Source organism: Chanodichthys erythropterus, chromosome 16 (assembly GCF_024489055.1).
Source record: "Chanodichthys erythropterus isolate Z2021 chromosome 16, ASM2448905v1, whole genome shotgun sequence".
In the NCBI taxonomy this organism is placed as follows: Eukaryota; Metazoa; Chordata; class Actinopteri; order Cypriniformes; family Xenocyprididae; genus Chanodichthys; species Chanodichthys erythropterus.
Window position 1 is genome coordinate 9,635,881 of NC_090236.1, and position 20,616 is coordinate 9,656,496.

Genomic DNA, 20,616 nt, shown 5'->3' on the forward strand with positions numbered 1-20,616 from the left:
TTTTGAACTTGACCATCATAGAAATCTCATAATGGAACAAAACCAATTGTCATTAAAATCTTAAGGAACAAAGCAGACCGTCATCAAAACCTTGTTATGGAACAAAACTGAGTAACGCTGAAATCTCATAATGGGGGGGAAAAAAAACAGCCAGTCATTGTGATCTCGTAACTGAACAAAACTGACGTCATTGAAATCAAGAAAGGGAACAGTACCAGCCATCATTGAAATCTCATAACAAAACAAATCCGTCAACCATTGAGATCTTGTAAAGGAACAAAACTGACTATCATTGAGATCTAGTTAGGACTAAAATCAACCATCATTGAAATTTGGTAAAGAAACAAAACAGACTGTCTTTGAAATCTCATAAAGGAAAAAAGGAAAAAATAACCTACCATCATTGAGATCTCGTAAAGAAAAAAAAAAAAGTCCATCATTGAATTCCCTTCAACCGGCCATAATTGAAATGTCATAATGGAAAAAAAAACACGCCATCACTGAAAACTTGCAAAGTCAGTTTTGTTTTTTTTACGAGATTTCAATTACGGATTGTTTTTTTCCTTTGCAAGATCGAACAAAACCAACCATTGTTGAAATCTCGTAATGGACAAAATCTCATAAAAGAACAATACTGTATTGAGGCCTATACCGACCATCGGTGAAATCTAGCAACCGAACAAAACTGACTTTCATTGAGATCTTGTAACAAAAAGGAAAAACACAGACTGTCAATGAGAAATCTCAAAGTGGAACAGAACCAACTGTCATTGAGATCTCAAAACAATACAAAACTGTCAACCATTGAGATCTCGTAAAGGTACAAAACTGGCTGTCACTGAGATCTAATAAAAGAATACAGTATTATTACAATATTAACCATCAATAAACTCTTATAATGAAACAAACCTGACCGTCATATAATCTCATAATGGAACAAAACCGTCCGTCACTGAAATCTCGTAACGAAACGAAAACCAACCGTCATTGAAATCTCATAATAGAGCAAAGCTGATTGTCATTGAAATCTTGTAACAGAAAAAATGACCTGTTATTGAAATCTTGTCATCAGAACCTTGTTAGGGAACAAAACAGAGTGACACTGAAATCTCATAATGGAAAAGAAAAAAAAAAACAGCCGTTATTGAAATCTTGTAGTGGAACAAAACTAAGACTAAAATCTCATAACCCAGCAAAACCAACCATCATTAGAATCTCATAATCGAATAAAACCAACCATCATTGAAATCTCATAATGGAACAAAACCAACTGTCATTAAGATCTCGTAAAAGAACAAAACATACTTCATTGAGATCTTGTAACTGAACAAAACTGACTGACAATGAAAACCGACTGTCATTGAGTCTTTGAGATCCCGTAATCGAACAAAACCGGCCATCACTGAAATCTCATAACTCAATAAAACAATCATCATCGTTATCTCGTAACCGAATAAAACCAACCATCATTGAAATCTCACAATGGAACAAAACCGACTATCACTGAAATGTCATAAAACAAAACCAACCGTCTTTGAAATCTCATAACAGAACAAAACTGACTGACACTGAAAACCGACCATTATTGAGATTTCGTAACCCAGCAACACCGACCATCATTGAAATATCATAACCCAGCAAAACTGGCCGTCATTTAAATCTCATAAAGGAACAAAACCAACCATCAATGAAATCTCGTAATAAAACGAAACCGACCATTCTTGAAATCTTGTAACAGAACAAAACTTACTATCATTGAAATTTCATAACTACACAAAACCGACCATTATTGAAATGTAGTAATGGAACAAAAGGTCATCACTGCAATCTTGTAAAGTAACAAAATCAACCGTCATTGAAATCTCATAGCAGAAGAAAAACCGACAGTCATTAAAATCTTGTAAAGCAACAAACCCGACTGTCATTTAAATCTTGTAATGAAACAAAACTGACTTCTATTGAGATCTTGTAAAGGAACAAATTGACTTTGAAATCTTGTAGCAAAATGAAGCCAACTGAGATCTGGCAACTGAACAAAATCGACCGTCACTGAAATTATATAATGGAACAAAACCGATCAGAAGATTAAAAAACACAACAATTATTCTAAGATGACACACAAAGACATCAAGAATCAGCACATGAATCTCAACAATAGTGACAATCAAAAGTGTCTTGTCGCAATGCATGCTGAGAACAGTAGTACAAAACTCCCAGCATGCATCACAACTATCACATGCATAAACTGACTATCAAAATAAGGTTGAAGTTGTGTCTGATAGTTGTAATAAATTTTTTATTGGTTAAAATGAATGGAGAATATCTCACGTTTTTCTGTGGCTGCTCGAGCCCTCGGGATCAGTGCTTATGGTTTTATAAACAAGACCCAGTTCAACACTGGATTTACAGATCGTTTGAAACTGAAAAAGGAGCGGTCACAGCGATAATGATCCTGGTCATGAGTTGGAACCACAGGTTGTGAATAAAATTGCTTCAAATGTGTTTTGTTGGCAATAGGCGCCTAAGTGCATATAATGTAAACAACACGAATGTAGTGAATTCATAAATTCATTATTCACTATACGCTATCATTGTAGTGTATTTCTGGAAACAACAACCACCGTGATTATGAACATTTTTACTGACAAACAAGACATTTTTTAAACAAAACAGGGCAACAATTTACAGTATTTGTTAATGTTAGTTCACGTTAAGTAATGTAGTTAACAATGAACAGTACATATATAGCATTTATTAATCTTGATTAATGTTAATCTTATCATTTACTAATAGCCTACATTAAGAACAAAAGATTTTCCTGTTAGACAAGGTACTGTGAACTACCATGAACATTTCTATTAGCTAATATTAAAAAAGGTTAATAAATGCTATAAAAAAAAGTTCATTCATTGTTTACAAAACTATGAAAAAATAAGTAAATAATTTAACCGGGCACCACTGCCTGAATTAAACATACTTGACAGCAAAGTGGCTGTTTGAACTGTTTATTGCATACTGCATAATGTGACAAATTCATTCTTAATGTAAAACAGGAAGCAGAATGCTACACACTGTGTAATCAAAATTGTATCATTAACATGAAGATTTCAATAATTTTTCATCCTGCACGTCTCTTCTCACTCACCCATTAGGAACCCTCAGAGCTCCTCCCCCATCCTATACATGCATGGTGAGCCCAGCCAATGAGAAGGGAGGGATGATTTAAAATATGAATAGTCATTCAAGCTGCCTGCACTCTGCACCAGCACCTCATAAACTGGCATATCCAGGTCGTGTGTGTGTGTATAAACAGATGACCTGTAGTTTAATCCAACATCATACATCATTCTGTGTGGATCACGTAGGATTAATCAAGATTTTATTGAAATGAAAACTGAAGTGATGAATTCAGTGGTTTGTTACAGTTCATAAAGTGTTGCACTCTAGTGAAAAAAAAAAAAATGAAACGCGACCTATCTATCCTTTCTATCCATGAGAATGAATGAATGAGCTGAATGCATATGACACCTTGAATTGTTAGAACTTATTTTTTGGGTGATTATTCCTTTAATTCATCTTTTAACCATTTACAAAGGGCAGTCTAAAAAATAAATCCTGGAAATGTTTCTGTACATCAAGTCATCATAAATCATCAAAGCCGTCTGCAGAAACAGCAACCTCCTCATGAGCTGCTGCCATTCAAACACACAACATCATCCACTGTATTTCACCCAATGTATTTCCAAAGTGCATTAGTGGAGTCTCTTAGTCATTCTTTGGCCAGTTTGTGGCTTAGTAAAGGCTCCAGGGGTCAGATTATTTCAGCAGTTTAGGTACAGTCATAGAGGTCATGGCGGTCATGGTCATGGATGGCACGGTGATTTCTTTGAAGACCGGCTGATACGCAGGGGAAGAGGATGGTTTGTTCTGGTTCAGAGTCTCTATGATCATCTGTCTCATTTCTCGACTGGCATCACCACGGACAGCTAACAGGGCCACAATGTGGTCCTCTCTAATGAAAGAGGAAGAGAGAGTCGAAGACCTTGTTTAAATGTAATACTCCATTCAAATCACTGGTAATGATAGATAGAGTTACATAAAGAGAAATTGAGCTCTTCACATATTTTGACAGGTGAACTTGAAGACATTTCACCACAAAATCATAAGAAATGAGAAACTATATTTTGCTGAAAGATAATGGGCATTACATTTTTTTTTTTTTTTTAACAGACATTTTCATGACAATTTAAGTAAATTTTCCCTCCAATTTCAAATTACTGGAATGTGTCTAAATTTTCAATAAATGGTAATTTAGATAATTGGTAATGATTGATAATTGTCACAGAAACATCATCCCAATGCAAAAAATCTTGGCTAACATAATTTAAATTAAATAAAATACAACAAAAAATACTATATAATTTCATTTTTTTCCCCTAGTAATTTTAGGATTTTGTTTTTTTGCAATGTTTTAATGTGAAGAAGTCTGAAGTCTGACCTGATGTCAGGATATTTGGACACCAGGGTGGACACCTCCAGGTAGAGCAGCGCAGGATCGGTCAGTTTGAAGACCTCGGCGATCGCACTGATGGAATCACACAGCCGGTCTGAGTCCTCTCCCTGAGCACACACAAATATGCTTTAAAACAAGCACTTTAAAAAGTTGCTGAGATCAGTAGCGGTTCTGGCTTATTTGGTGCCCTAGGTGAAATCAGACATGTCGCCCCCCAAAAATATATGTAACAACATTTATCTTGTTGATATACTTTAGAACTATACAAAAGTATTTAAAAGTATTTAATACATAGGCAACCTATTTATAATAAGTATCTAGCTGAAATAACTATTAAATAATAAAATAAACTAGATAAAGTTTGTCAAGATGAAATTTGATGTTGGCTTGAGAAAGTCTGAAAAAGTTTTAAAAGTATATAAGTTTTCAGTTTAAAGTAGTTTTAAAGTTTGAAGGTTTTGAAGGCAATACAGTCTATCAGAAAACAGATGATAAATGTTTTAGCTAGAGGTGGGCATAGATTAATTTTTTTAATCTAGATTAATTTTGGAATTAATCTAGATTAATCTAGATTAAAATGGCTCATTTGAATTCTGCCGAAGACATTCAGAATATGTGAGATACCCAAAATGTCCCTGCGTCCCAATGTCCATACTATCCATCCTAAATAGTATGTGAGATTAAAATAAGTGTGTGCCAAAGCATAGTATGTTGAAAAGAGTATGCCAAAAGACCCCGGATGGTCTACTATTTCCGGTAGATTTTCGAAGTGTGGATCCGTGCACACTATAAAGGCTAATATTGCCCACAACCCATTGCACGTTGTACGAGGATTCAGTTCAGAACTACAAACATGAGTAAAAAGTGTTAAAAACTACAAAACATGACGAATATGCACAATCAATGCTGAGAGGTTGTTTGAGTGACTAATAATCCGTTCAAACTGATAGAAAATATTTATTTAATGTTATACGTGTTATTTTTCATCTGCAAATACCAATGTGGACTTTTATAAAGATCTGATTGGCCATTAAGTTTTAAATGCATCTTTATGCATTAATATGAGGAGAGTTCTCCACATGAAAGACTCGCGACTGCAGATCAACGTGCTGCATTTCTCTCCGATACGGTAGGAAATTAGCTAAATGAAATGTGGAGGATGTAAGATGATTGACAGGGCAGTTTACGGTGACTGGATGCGACAGAGAGCAAAGACGCAATTGTATGACGTGATAGTATGTCCCAAAGCTTGTCTACTCTTTTGCTACACACTCAAAAGTAAGTACTTTTTGTTCACAGAAAGAGTACATATTTTATGGCGTACTATAAGTAGGCGAACTGGGACGCAGCAAGTGACTAAAAGTAATCCACCATTTTGTCCGACAAAGCAGATAGGAGTTAGAAGATTAACCTCAGTGGAGTTATACTTTTGTATATTATATTTTGTATATTGACATCTTTCCGCGTTTGAAACAACACTGATTCTCATGTTCATTCATGGTTATTTGATGCTATAAATGGACTCGTAGTAAGAGATGATCAGTTTACGAGCCTCTTGAGCTGAGGCGCTACAGCAATCTGTCACGACCATGGTCACGACACATTAAAGAAAACAGGTTTTATTGTTTGAATTTCTTAAAAAACTACACAGTTTTAAAGCTGGGACTTTGTTAAATATCATAAGTTACCTGCTTTGTCTTGTCAGTGTCCTCTGCTCCGTGATGCATTTATCACTGTGTGACGTGACGGGCCTGACAGCACCACGGCTTGTCGACCAAAGCAACAGTAACTAGGGGGGGCGGATGGGTCTTGAGAAGGGTCAGTTCGGCTAGGTATACATCCGCGCTAAAATATCAAGGTGAAAGTCATCATAACTTGCGTAGAATAGACCCAGCTCCCAACCCAATTTTGAGAAGAGATTAACGGCGACATTTTTTTTATCGCCCGATAAGAGTCTCGCGTTAACGCAGCACGTTAACGCCGTTAACGGCCCACCACTAGTTTTAACACATGATTTAACATGTTACTAGCATGTTTTAGCACATTGTTAACATGTTTTAGCTTTTTTTTTTTTTTTACAATTAACACATTGCTAACATGTTTAGCACATTACTAGCATGAATTAACATGCTGTTAATCTGAATTAGCACATTGCTGGCATGTTTTAACATGGCAGTTAAATAGAGTTACTGCATAAAAGTTTTGAGCCCCTGAATGAAAGCAAAGACTATAGATTTAGAAAGACAGTTCACTCCTATTAGTTATGAATCGAAGAAACTGCAATGCACAATATGGCGGAATGGTCCCGCCTTCTAACTAAAAGAGCCAATCGCTGTTTGATAAAGTCATTGCATCACTGCAGCTGCCGTTAGAGGCATGACAAAGCATACTAAAAATGAGCCTCCCACCTTTTAACAGCAAAATCGCATTCTGTGTGAACCGGCCTTTAGAGTTAAAACATTTTTAGTCTCAGAAGAAGAAGAAAATTAAGTTTAAATAGCATTTCACTATGTTGGCTTTCTCAAGCAACATAATGAGAATTGGCTGACTAAAATCACCTTGAAAATGATACTGAAATTTGTAGGCTACATGGAATTATTTGACATTCAAAGATGGATCCTTAATTTCTTTACAATTTAAAGGCTAAGCTATTTAACTGTCAACTGTGGAAGTCTATTCTGATAACTTCTGCCAACATTATCCAGGAGAGAATAGAATTCTAGAGAAAGAGCACACACCCAAAAAATTTATGAGGGAGAGCAGAGACAATTCATAAGAGAACATGGTGTATGAGAGCGTGCGTCATTATTTGAGTGAGAGTGACTTTGAAGCAAATCTGCCTGTGTGCTGAGAATTCTGCACATTATTAACTATAAAGAAGAGAAGAAAATTGTGTTTGAAAGCCACATGCACAGACAATGCTCTGTGCTACCCTAGGTGGCTGCCTATATTGCCTGGAACCACCACTGACTTTGATATAAAAAAAAAAAAAAAAAAACAACTTTGTAATACATTACAACACTGATTCACTTCTTGGATTATAGTAGAATGTCTAGAGAGTCTTTGTTGTAGTGAGACTCACAGCAGAAAGTTTCCTGAAGAGGAATTTGAACTGATCCGCTTCTTTCATCATCCGGTCTGCTCCCTCCTTCCTCTCTTCAGCATTCTTAAACGAGATGCGCTTCTGCATGATGGCTTTCAGATACTCCACCACCACCCGCCGATGAGCCTTGCTCGTCATTTCCTGTTTAACACACACAGAAGTAAATCACAACAGTAAAAATCACATTAAAGGATTAGTTTACTTTTAAACACAATTTTCATGATAATTTACTCACCCCCATGTCATCCAAGATGTTCATGTCCTTCTTTCTTCAGTCGAAAAGAAATTATAGTTTTTGATGAAAACATTCCAGGATTTTTCTCCATATAGTGGACTTCAATGGGCACCAAATGGTTGAAGGTCAAATTTACAGTTTCAGTGCAGCTTCAAAGCGTTCTACAAGATCCCAGATGAGAAATAAGGGTCTTACCTAGAGAAACCATTGCTTATTTTCTGAAAAAAAATTTAAATTATATACGTTTTAACCATAAATGCATAAATTAGTAATAGAGAAGAAGAAGAGAGGTAGTTCAAGATGAGCATTAGAATTCCAGAAGTGTAGACAATGCTAAGTGTATTACTGCCCTCCACAGGTCAAAGTTTGAACTAATTGTTATATACTATTGAACTAGCGTATTGTATATGACAATTTAGTTCAAACCTTGACCTGAGGAGGGCAGTAATACACTTAGCAGTGTCTACACTGCCAGAATTCTAACAGAGAAGAAGAAGAAGAGAGATAGTTCAAGATGAGCATTTATGGTTAAAACGTATATAATTTTATGTATTTTTTTTTAGAAAATGAGTGATTGTTTCTCTAGATAAGACCATTATTTCTCATCTGTAGAACAATTTGAAGCTGCAGTGAAACTAATTTTGACCTTCAACTGTTTGGTGCCCATTGAAGTCCACTATATGGAAAAAAATCCTGCAATGTTTTCATCAAAAACTTTAATTTCCTTTCGACTGAAGAAAGAAAGACATGGACATCTTGGATGACATGGGGGTGAGTAAATTATCAGGAAAAGTTTATTTGAAAGTGGACTAATCCTTTAATACTACTATATACGGTGTGTACTGCTCAAAAGTTTAGGTTTAGTAAGATTTTTTACAACGAAATTAACACTTTTATTCAGCAAGGATACATTAAATTGATCAAAAGTGACAGTAAAGACATTTATAATGTTACAAAAAAATTCTATTTCAAATAAATGTTGTTCATTTGAACTTTCTATTCATCAAAGAATCCTGAAAACAATTTACCATGGATTCCACTAAAATGTTAAGCAGCACAGCTGTTTTAAACATTGATAATAACAAGAAATCAGCATATTAGAATGATTTTTGAAGGATCATGATTCAGCTTTGCATCACAGGAATTACCTTCTAAAATATAATCAAATAGAAAACAGTTATTTTAAATCCTAATAATATTTCAAAATATAACTATTATTGATGAAATAAATGCAGCCTTGGTGAGCACAAGAGACTTCTTTCGAAAATATGAAAAATACTCCTCAAACTTTTGAACAGTAATGATACGTGATTGTACGGAACAGCTCTTTGATCTTATAAAAACAACAAATAAAACTCATCTACTATAAGGGGACACTTATTCTGATAAGTTTAGTGTGCAAACCTTATTATACGGCTTTTTAATTTTGGCAAAGTCGTTAAAGTAGTCTTCCACAGTCACACAGATGGTGTCTACAGCATGAGAGCCCGTCAACCACTTCCGGGTTAGCAGCTCATTAAGATGATTCTGTCGAGAGACCAAGAAACAGTCAAAATTTAGCATGTTTATCCCAGTCACTAAACCTCAACAACTGACCGTACACAACATGAGCGCATTTACCTCCAAATCCAGGAAGACTTCATCTAGCAGGAACTGGCAGCCCTCTCCGGCCACATCATCCAGGAGCTTATCTATGGTGGCGTCGTTCTGAGTGGTTTCAGTTGACTGAGAGTACTTCCTTTTTAGGCTATTTATAGACTCCCTGACAACAAACATATTGACATTAAATAAAACATTAGTTCGGTTCATTAGCAGTCCATTACTGATGGTAAAAATATGTAAGGAATTGACGACAGGCTGTTGAATACTTTAATTATTAGAAAATAATAGACACTCAAGGTGGTAATGAGGCCACAACACCAGGTGAAGGGTGTGCATTATTTTCTGTCATCGATAGCAGACTAATGCCGTAATTAATGCAGTTATGAGATAGAGATATTAAGAGTGTGTGAATTACCCGAGTCTGAGCGTCTCTCAACAGTATTCAGCAGCAGAGTCTCTACTAATAGCAAAACTGTAAGTTTACCTGCATCAAGAACAGCGCTGCTATTACCTCGCTAGTGAGAAATGTCATGTAGTTTTTAAGTTGTTAAACTATTGTACTTATGGAATCACCAGAGAGGTGCTGACAACATGTTTCTGTGTGATTATGTGTCCATCCGTACTCTTTTGCTGTAGTGGGCCGTAAGGACCTTTAAAATAACTGAAATTAAGACCTGCGTGGAACTACTTTAGCTGTGCATTTCCCTGAAAATAACTGCACGCCTCAGAACGTTCAACAGCCCTCTAGTATAAGCAAAAATAATGCATTATTTTCCAGAAAAAGTATATTGTAAAATAAATAGCAGGGTATCCAAAGATCTTAAAATCAAATTTAAAGGGGTCGTGAATTGAGAAATCAACTTTTCTTTGAGCTTTTGATAAGAGGTCATCATACTATAAGAATATCCTGTATGTTTCAGAACTGAAAACTTCCTTGCTAGTCCAATAAAAGCTTTTATTGACACCACACCAACTGAACAACTGATCCTGGAATGTGCCTATCATAGATAGGTGAAACCCCACCTCCGCAGAAGAAATCAACAGCTACTTCATCATTGCAATGTTAGCCCCGCCCACTGGCGTGTTAGTGAGATAAAGACAGAAGACTGATACAACAGGATAAAAATAACATTACCATTAATATGGTTTATTTTCAACAATGTGAATGTTTCAGTTGAGCTTTACTTATTTCTATTCAGTATGTCACTGTGGATTCTTTAGTAAATCAACCGCATTTCGCAGTTCACCCAAAAATGAAATTCTGCTGGAAGGTAGTTATTTTAGTTTTAAAAATTTTAAATATGGATATTTTTCTTACACAACACATCACTTCACTTCAGAAGGCCTTTATTAAGCCCCTGGAGCCGTGTGGATATCTTTTATGATGGGTGGATGCATTTTTTTGGGCTTCAAAATCTCATCCTCTATTTACTGCCATTATAAAGCTTGGAAGCTTGACAATATTTAATCTAACTCTGATTGTATTCGCCTGAAAGAAGAAAGTCATACACACCTAGGATGGCTTGAGGGTGAGTAAATCATGAGGTAATTTACATTTTTGGGTGAACTAACCCTTTAAATTTGAATTTAAAACTTCTAAAGGAGCATGGAATATGTAATGTTACTTAAAAAAAATAACATTCAATACTTGATTAAGAGACTCTCACTTGAACGTTTGACAGTTGTTGATGATGGCAATCATGTATTGAACGTAGCACTGCGGAAGCTGACGATCTTTCATATGTTCCTCCTTATAGGCGATCGCCTCCTCTCTGTACCTGCATACACGTATGAAGCCTGTTACTGAGCTAACATCTTTAATAACGAATGGTGGGGAAAAAACAAAAGGAAATGGGCAGTCTGAGATCACAATACCTTACTAGGAACGAGTTCATCTGCTTCAGACAGACTTTTAGCACCTGCTCTTTAAAGGTCACATTGATCTGCGCGGCCACCTGGAGATTCTGCTCAAACATCTGAGGATGAAGAAGGACGTGAATTAAAGGAAGATCTCATATCGATTAAGATAACGCATGCATAAAGTACGAGGCCAGATTGAAGTTGTTGTACCTGGAAGACAATAGCAGGTAAGGTGGTCTGGTAGTAGCCATCCTGATCGGCCTCAGGCTCCGTCTCCTTCTGCCAGTCTTTCTTATCTGTTTCCAGAGCTTTGCGCAGCCAGCCTGTGATGTTTGACTGGAGAGAATTGGAAAACAATAAAGACCTGCTGAACTGACAATGCTGGCGCACACACAACATTCAGTGCTGGGTAGATTACTTACAAATTGTAGTCTATTAATGAATCCAAGTAACGTAATCTATTACATTACACATTTTAGCTAATATAATCTGACTACTTTCTGATTACTTCTCTATGACTTTTTAGCCTTCACTTGTTTATCACATAGATTTGAATAGGATAATCTTTTACAAGTACATCATTTTTGAATCTGCTTATGTAATCCAGATTACATATAATCAACTACTACCCAGCACTGACAATATTTCAAAAGGAAACACTAAACTCTAAAATTAAAGGCTGATATATTATTATTTTTAAGCCAGTGCTGCAGACTTGAGGGACTCACAGTGAACGTCTTGAGGTATTTGCCCAGCAAATCATCCACCACATTTTCGGGCAACAGCGGCTCCAACTGCTTGACGTCACACTCGGGCTGCAGATCAGGATGACCCATCATATCCACACTGCCAGAGACAGAATCAGACATCACACTCACACGAACCCATGAGAATTACACCCGTTTCTGCTCTTTGTCAATGTAAGAAAAATGTCTTTACTTCATTTCGGTGTTTGTGCGCTATCTGAAATGCGCCTCTCTGTGTGCGGTGTGCACTTTGAGTGTGTGCGGTTCTGCGCACAGATAACAGCGTGCGAATACCGAATTGAGTTCCCTTTCGCCTCTTCTTGTGCTGAAGTAGTTTAAAATTGCCTGAATGTGTAAATTACCAAGACAAAAGACGTGCAAATGATAAACTTTGCAATTAATTTGTGAATCACATGCGACCTGGTCCGTACGGATCACAGATCAATTGTATGGAGGACCAGGAGTGCCACTTAAAAATAAAACGAAGAATCTTGTGGCCACAACATATTATCACATTCCCACGAGTTTATATGTCCCCTCCCGGTCACCGTACTAACTGTCCAATGACAGTGAGTGTTACAAGTGAGAGAGGATTGGCTCTTCAAATTGAGGCGAAAGTTGATTGGTTGCTACCACGTGTGTACTGTCCAATGGCATTTTACCACTCGGCTGACAAATGGATAAAGAAAAGCATTTGTCAAACCGACAAAGAAAAGCAATTGGTAAATAGAGAAAGAAAAGCATTTGCCAAATTCTTTTTAAAAAAGCGATTTAAATGCGCATTTAAAATGATTTACTAATATACTTTTTATTGTTTTATTGATCTGCGTTTTAAAAAATGAAATAAATATCCCATTTCAAATTTGTCTATTTATTTATACATTCAAAAATTATTGTTTTATTGTTTTATTAAACAACATTTAAAAACAGAAATTAAATAAACAACTTTAAATATGTCTATTAATTTGCCCATATAAAAATTGATTAATTTACATACATTTTTATGTTTGAAGTATTACATTTATTAACTGATTCGTCATTTTATTTTTAAATGGCACTCCTGGTCCTCCATACAATTGTGATCCGTTTCACCCCTACTGCAAAGAACTGTTGATTCTGGAATTAAAGTTAGGTGAGAGTGTGCAGGGAAAATGTACTTCCAGTAATTGTCATGAAAATAATGTTACAATGCCCAACATTTTTGGTACTAAAATAAGCTTCATTTAAATATAGTTTCTTATTTCTTCCCTTTTTGGTGTGAAATATGATGAGAATAAGATCTTTATAGCATAAAATCACAATTATTCCTATGGACAGACATTCTGTTACTGCTAACTATTACTATTAAAAATCATTAAAGCTGAAAAATAAATTATAAATGACATGAAAAATAAACTAATTATTTAAAAAAACTAAAAATAATGTGAGTTGAAGTACTAAAATGACTAAACTGAAATAAAAATATTTAAAAGCTAAATAGAAATATACAAAAAAGTTATAGGAATAACAAAATCCCATAACGTAATTACTAAAACTTAACTAACTCAACTAAAATTACAATAAAAACTGAAAATATAAAAATGAAAGCTAATTCAAAATACTATATAGTATATAAATATGAAATAATACGTATGGATGCAATGCCTAGTCCATAATGCATCCCAACATGTCCTACTACCTTACTTTAGCATGTAAAACAGCACTAAAACAGTCTGTCTCTCTCTCCTGCACATCAGTGCATTAATCTTCCTGACTCCAATCCTGTGAGCGCACGCAATGTGATGGTCTGTTTTGAGTCCATCAGTCAGATTAAGCACCCAAAGCTGTGCTGCTGCTCTGCTTTGCTTTAAACATTGAGCTAATTGCTCACTGCTGCGTTTTGACAGACTGATCTGCCACTGAAGAATGCAATGTTGAGTTAGGACAGTAACTACTGCAACATCATGAAGGGTAGTTTTCCATCAAACAAATATTTTCTTTACAAGGAAAATCTACTAGGTTTATTATTTGCAGTAACAGCTGGAAATAATACAGCTATACATTTATAAAAAAATTTTGCTGGAAAATGATGAAAAAACATGTTTAAGTTGTGTAATCTAGCAGCCATATCACCCTGTAGCCCAAGACTGGTCACCCACTGAAGCTAAGCAGGGTTGAGCCTGGTTAGTACCTGGATGGGAGATTTCCTGGGAAAACTAACACCCCAGTATAGTGATGGGGACACTATACTGTCAAAAAGCACCGTTTTTCGGATGAGACGGAAACCGAGGTCCTGACTCTCTGTGGTCGTTAAAAATCCCAGGATGTCCTTCGAAAAGAGTAGGGGTGTTACCCAGACATCCTGGCCAAATTTGCCCACTGGCCTCTGTCCATCATGGCCTCCTAATCATCCCCATACACTGATTGGCTACATCACTTTGTCTCCACCAATAAGCTGGTGTGTGGTGGGCGTTCTGGCGCAATATGGCTGCCGTCGCATTATCCAAGTGGATGCTGCACATTGGTGGTGGTTGAGGAGATTCCCCCTTCCGTATGTAAAGCGCTTTGAGTACCCAGAAAAGCAGCATATAAATGTAAGGAATTATTATTATTACAAACCCGATTCCAAAAAAGTTGGGACAATGTACAAATTGTGAATAAAAAAGGAATGCAATAATTTACAAATGTCATAAACTTATATTTTATTCGCAGTAGAACTATAGATAAAATCTCAAATGTTGAATGTGAGACATTTTGAAATGTCATGCCAAATATTGGCTCATTTTGGAATTCATGAGAGCCACACATTCCAAAAAAGTTGGGACAGGTAGCAATAAGAGTCCGTAAAAGTTAAATGTACATATAAGGAACAGCTGGAGGACCAATTTGCAACTTATTAGGTAATTGGCAACATGATTGGGTATAAAAAGAGCCTCTCAGAGTGGCAGTGTCTCTCAGAAGTCAAGATGGGCAGCGGATCAACAATTCCCCCAATGCTGCGGTGAAAAATAGTGGAGCAATATCAGAAAGGAATTTCTCAGAGAAAAATTGCAAAGAGTTTGAAGTTGTCATCATCTACAGTACATAATATCATCCAAAGATTCAGAGAATCTGGAACAATCTCTGTGCGCAAGGGTCAAGGCCGGAAAACCATACTGGATGCCTGTGATCTTCGGGCCCCTAGACGGCACTGCATCACATACAGGAATGATACTGTAATGGAAATCACAGCATGGGCTCAGGAATACTTCCAGAAAACATTGTCAGTGAAGACAATCCACCGTGCCATTCACCGTTGCCGGTTAAAACTCTATAGGTCAAAAAAGAAGCCATATCTAAACATGATCCAGAAGCGCAGGTGTTTTCTCTGGGCCAAAGCTCATTTAAAATGGACTGTGGCAAAGTGGAAAACTGTTCTGTGGTCAGACGAATCAAAATTTGAAGTTCTTTTTGGAAAACTGGGATGCCATGTCATCCGGACTAAAGAGGACAAGGACAACCCAAGTTGTTATCAGCGCTCAGTTCAGAAGCCTGCATCTCTGATGGTATGGGGTTGCATGAGTGCGTGTGGCATGGGCAGCTTACACATCTGGAAAGGCACCATCAATGCTGAAAGGTATATCCAAGTTCTAGAACAACATATGCTCCCATCCAGACATCGTCTCTTTCAGGGAAGACCTTGCATTTTCCAACATGACATGCCAGACCACATACTGCATCAATTACAACATCATGGCTGCGTAGAAGAAGGATCCGGGTACTGAAATGGCCAGCCTGCTGTCCAGATCTTTCACCCATAGAAAACATTTGGCGCATCATAAAAAGGAAGATGCAACAAAGAAGACCTAAGACAGTTGAGCAACTAGAAGCCTGTATTAGACAAGAATGGGATTCCTATTCCTAAACTTGAGCAACTTGTCTCCTCAGTCCCCAGACGTTTGCAGACTGTTATAAAAAGAAGAGGGGATGCCACACAGTGGTAAACATGGCCTTGTCCCAACTTTTTTTGAGATGTGCTGATGCCATGAAATTTAAAATCAACGTATTTTTCCCTTAAAATGATACATTTTCGCAGTTTAAACATTTGATATGTCATCTATGTTGTATTCTGAATAAAATATTGAAATTTGAAACTTCCACATCATTGCATTATGTTTTTATTCACAATTTGTACAGTGTCCCAACTTTTTTGGAATCGGGACTGCCATAATACAATGTGCTTTATACAGTTATAGTCTCAACTTTAAAGGGGTACTTCACTGCTGGCAAAATGGGCTTTCATTAAAACTTGGCTGCCAATACAGTAGAAAGCAAAGAATTTTGTTGAAAATGGTGCTACCTGACTAGAGAAAACACAGAAAAAAGGCTTTTGTGTTCCCTTTTGCTAAATAGGTAGGAAAACTTCAACACCCATAATGCACTGGGCATGATGCGGTACAAGGCCACTCCCACCAGTCTGCTATGGATATGCTTGACTAGAGTCAAATACTGCCTTGCTTTAGTAGGAAATACTTCTTAGCAAACTTTTAGTCATAATGGTGTCGAGTTGTATTGTTCCCGGGTACAAGAATTCAAAGAGTAAACATTTAGCGGGAGAGAGTGAATTTCAGTTTGTAGTCAACATTTCAAACTGGATGACCATGAACACAGTGGTTTAGGCCATCAGGTCCGTGGGCGGGGATACAAAAATGCGGAAGTACAATCTGTAGTTTTCATTAAGGCTCTGGAGTGTTTTGTGTCATCCAGCAGACTTTGGCTGACAAATATATGGGAATTATCGGTCCAGGTAATACTGAGAAAGAGTAAACATTGTTCATTTACATAAACTACCAACATTGTAACAATACAAAGCGGGTTGAAAATCGGCAAAGTTACACTTTAAGTAATTGTACTGCAAGATATCACACAATGTGCATTACAAATATTAGTTTAAAAGTCATAATTATTCATTTTTCACAATGATTGCTGTCACTTCAGAGCACTCAAGTACTGCGATAAATGCAGTCCACTTGTATCTTACCTTTTATAGGTGTTGAGGACCCATGTGAGAAGAGACACAATCTCATTGGCTTCTAGATCCTCTGCTGCAAGCTCTTGCACCCGTGCTGACACCGACTTATGATAGAGGTCGAAGAATACCTGGAAGGTGTTGTAGTGTGGAGGGAAGCACTGTACCATCATGTTCTTCACCACGATCAGGTCGTCCAGTACATACTTCCTAGTGATCTCCAGCAACCTCACCAACCACATTTTGTCAGACTCACGTGTTTCTGACTGCGTGCTCTCGATGCGACCGCTCACGGTGCCCTCTAGGACTTCATTCATGCGGTTTTTCCAGCATTTGGGCCTCCCGGGTGGGATGAACCCAGTCTGCTTCTTACGGTCCAGCATCTTGCGGTCAATCTTTTCTTCGCGCTCGATGATTCGAACCACAGACACCAGCATGGTGGGGTCGCGGCGGACGGTGACCATGGCGCGTTGGAGGACCATCCAGAGTTGTTTGGAGAGTTCCTCCGACAGGCCCTGCACCTGGCCGAAATAGCTACGAATGAGGTTCATGTCATGGACGTTCTTGCTGTCCATGCGGTACTGCTCATACATGAGGTCGTCGCGGGAGCACTCCAGGTCCATTAGCTTCCGGTGAGCTTGAAGCAGTTCACCCTGTTCGATCAGTTCGTGGGTCTCTCGTACAATCTCAGGTACTGTGAAGAGAGATTAAATGTGGGTGCATTGTCAATAAATGCAAATTATACCAATATAGCGTCTAATCAACTGAAATCAGCTAATAAATATTTTTTTAAAATAAATAAATAAATATTCAAGTAGTAAAAATTACTGAAATATTTGTTTTGAAAAACAACCTATAAATGTGCAAACACCTGAAAATGGCTAATAAATAGTAAAAATAATAATAATAATAATAATAATAAACTAGCTAAAAATAAAAATGTTTATATTTTTAAATATGTTAATATGTTAAATATGTTAGTCATATTTTCAAAAAATACGTTTGATATTTTTGGAAAAACAACATGTCAACTCAACTCAAAAATAAACGGCTAATAAATATATCTTTAAAATTAACTAGCTAAATAAATACATTAGTAAAACTGATTAAAATATTGTTGTTGAAAACAACCTGTAAATGTGCAATAACCTGATAAATAGCTAAGAACTTTTTATTTTATATATTAAATAAATAATTATTTTATTTTATAAATAAAATTAAAATAAATAGACAGTAATTATATATTAAAAATAGAAAAACAACATGTGAATGCACAAACAAATCAGCTAACAAATATTAAAAATAAATAAATACAAATATTGTTGGAAAAAAATAATCTTAAAGTGTTATCTATAGACAAAAACAGACATGATCTTAGAAAAATAATAACAATATTATTACTAAGTAAAATAAATATGCTAAATGACTAAAAATTGTGGAAAACAAACTGTTAATTTGCAATTAACTGAAAAAAAACTTGTAAATGTGCAATCACCTGATAAATAGCTAATACATTTAATTGTATATATTAAAATAAATTATTTTTTTTAAATAAAAAAATAAATAAATACATATTAATTCATATATTAAAAACAGAAAAACAACATGTGAATGCAAAATCACACAAAAAACAGCTAATAAATATTAAAAATAAATAAATAAATACATACATACATAGTAGAAATAAATACAAATATTGTAGGAGAAAAATGAACAAAGTGTTGTCTACAGAAAAAAGACACTATCTTAAAATACCAATATTATTATTATTATTATTATTAAGTAAATAAATATGCTAAATTATTAAAAATTGGGAAAAACAAACTTGTTAATCTGCACTTAACTGAAAAACAGATCCTAGTTTTTTAATCTCCAACTAGTGAAACCCAACTACTGATATTATTTTGATCCCGTACATTAATCATGCAAGCATAAGGCCTCACCTGAGAAAATGTTTTTGAGGTTCTCCACGGCTGAAGCCAGCTGACTGTGCTGAACCACAGCGTCTTTCACGTCCTTCAGATTCTCGATGGTGTTGATGCTCTGCCTCCAGTCTTTACTGACGTCTGCCAGAGAGTTCTGGATGTCTTTCACATCACACAGAGCATTATGGAGCTGCGTGAGGCCTGTTCGTACCCCATCCAACTGAGACTGAATGGCAGCCTGATGAAGAGCATGGTTTGGTTTAATGAACTGATAAAAGCATTCCCCAGATCATCAGAGGGTTAAATGGAAATAGCGTCACCTTTAATCTTGCTTCCACTGATGCTTTCTTCCGCGCCTCTCTCCGTCTGTACTGCTCCACTTTGTCCAGCTGGTCAGAGCGCTGCAGCATCCCAGCAACCCTCTGCACCGCCGTGGCAACGGCCTCTCTGTTCGTCTCCTCCATAGTAACCGATCCCAAATTACAGGGTTGAAGGTACTAAAATGACAAAACCAGCAAGGTTTAAGAGTGCGGATCAAAAGGTACTGAATGACCCAACCCAAACAACAAAGGTTAATTGTACTCAAAGTGATTAAAATAGCAACTTAAATGTCCCAGAAACAGTAAGTATAATATTTAATAACAATGCAGTGTTATTTTAGGATAATATTATAGCTTTTATTCAAATTTAGAATTAGTTTTTATTTTATTTTCCCTTTTATATATATTTTTCTGATATTTTCATTTCAATTTTAGCTTAAAATTGTGTTGTTTTTACCACGTTTTGTTTATTTGTTTGTCTATATAGTTATTACATTTTTTTTATAGTTTTAATAATTTTTGTTCAGTGTTAGTTTTAGTTATTTTAATACATCAAGATAAACTGTTAAAATTATAAAAATCAAGATAAATAATAAGTTTGAGTTTTGTTATACTTTGTTATTTCAGTTTAATTCTTTTTTTATTTTATTTTATTTTATTTTTTTATGATTTTATCTATAATAACTCCGATGCACTGAAATTGTACTTGTTCTTTGTATACATGCTGTGTACGTAATTTAATATTTGGTGTGTTTTGTTACTAATATTCATATATTTGTGCATTTGTATACCTGTGTTTGTATTTGTTTGCAGCTGGTTAAACATGCAGTAACCAGGCTGACACAAACAAATAAAGATAGTTACGTACACCTGCTCGAAATGGGTATGGTTTAGGGAAAAGATCAATAAAACTGTAATCTGTTTCATTTATTGCAATAATCGCATACATCGCGCTGATTTCTGTGCAGAAAGGCCAACAGTGACAGAAGCTACCTGGCTAACTACATTAGCATTCAGAGGTCTGCGCTTCTTCCATGTAAGTTAACCGTTATATATCGTTAAATTCTCGAGGTCATGTGAATGTACTTACCCAGACGTAGTGTTCGTTTTACGAGCTGTGAGATGTTATAATCCGTTCATTGATATTTTATTTTCATGTATGTTTATTTTGTTCATCTACTGTCATAACAGCTGCGTCTTCCTGGTGCCGCCCAACACTCACACATCAGTCAGATGACGGCCGCAGCTCACTGCGCCTGTGCCGAGAGCATCAACTGTGCGCAAGCTTTACGCAAATAACATTTCACAGATCATGAGGGGCAACA

General features: G+C 36.2%; 1 protein-coding gene across 1 annotated transcript; it reads right to left on the reverse strand.

Annotated features, from left to right (window-relative positions):
• Nucleotides 1–2,764: 2,764 nt before the first annotated feature.
• exoc3 (exocyst complex component 3) lies at nt 2,765–20,520 on the reverse strand. The gene is made up of 13 exons (XM_067363744.1): nt 20,382–20,520; nt 19,292–19,468; nt 18,990–19,209; nt 17,059–17,740; nt 12,042–12,159; nt 11,524–11,649; nt 11,329–11,429; nt 11,121–11,231; nt 9,472–9,613; nt 9,256–9,378; nt 7,596–7,757; nt 4,499–4,620; nt 2,765–4,012 (listed from the first exon to the last, which is right to left on the reverse strand). The coding sequence occupies exons 2-13, from the start codon at nt 19,433–19,435 to the stop codon at nt 3,817–3,819; spliced, it is 2,247 nt and encodes a 748-aa protein (XP_067219845.1). The 5' UTR covers nt 19,436–19,468; nt 20,382–20,520; the 3' UTR covers nt 2,765–3,816.
• Nucleotides 20,521–20,616: the final 96 nt, after the last annotated feature.

Excerpts from the sequence above, each read along its gene's own strand:
- exoc3 (XM_067363744.1), bottom strand. The coding sequence starts at position 19,435 with ATGGAGGAGACGAACAGAGAGGCCGTTGCCACGGCGGTGCAGAGGGTT. Across the intron at positions 11,232-11,328 it reads ATGAACTCGTTCCTAGTAAG|GTACAGAGAGGAGGCGATCG; the intron begins GTATTGTGATCT and ends ACGTGTATGCAG. Across the intron at positions 4,621-7,595 it reads TCTTCAGGAAACTTTCTGCT|GGAGAGGACTCAGACCGGCT; the intron begins GTGAGTCTCACT and ends GTGTGTGCTCAG.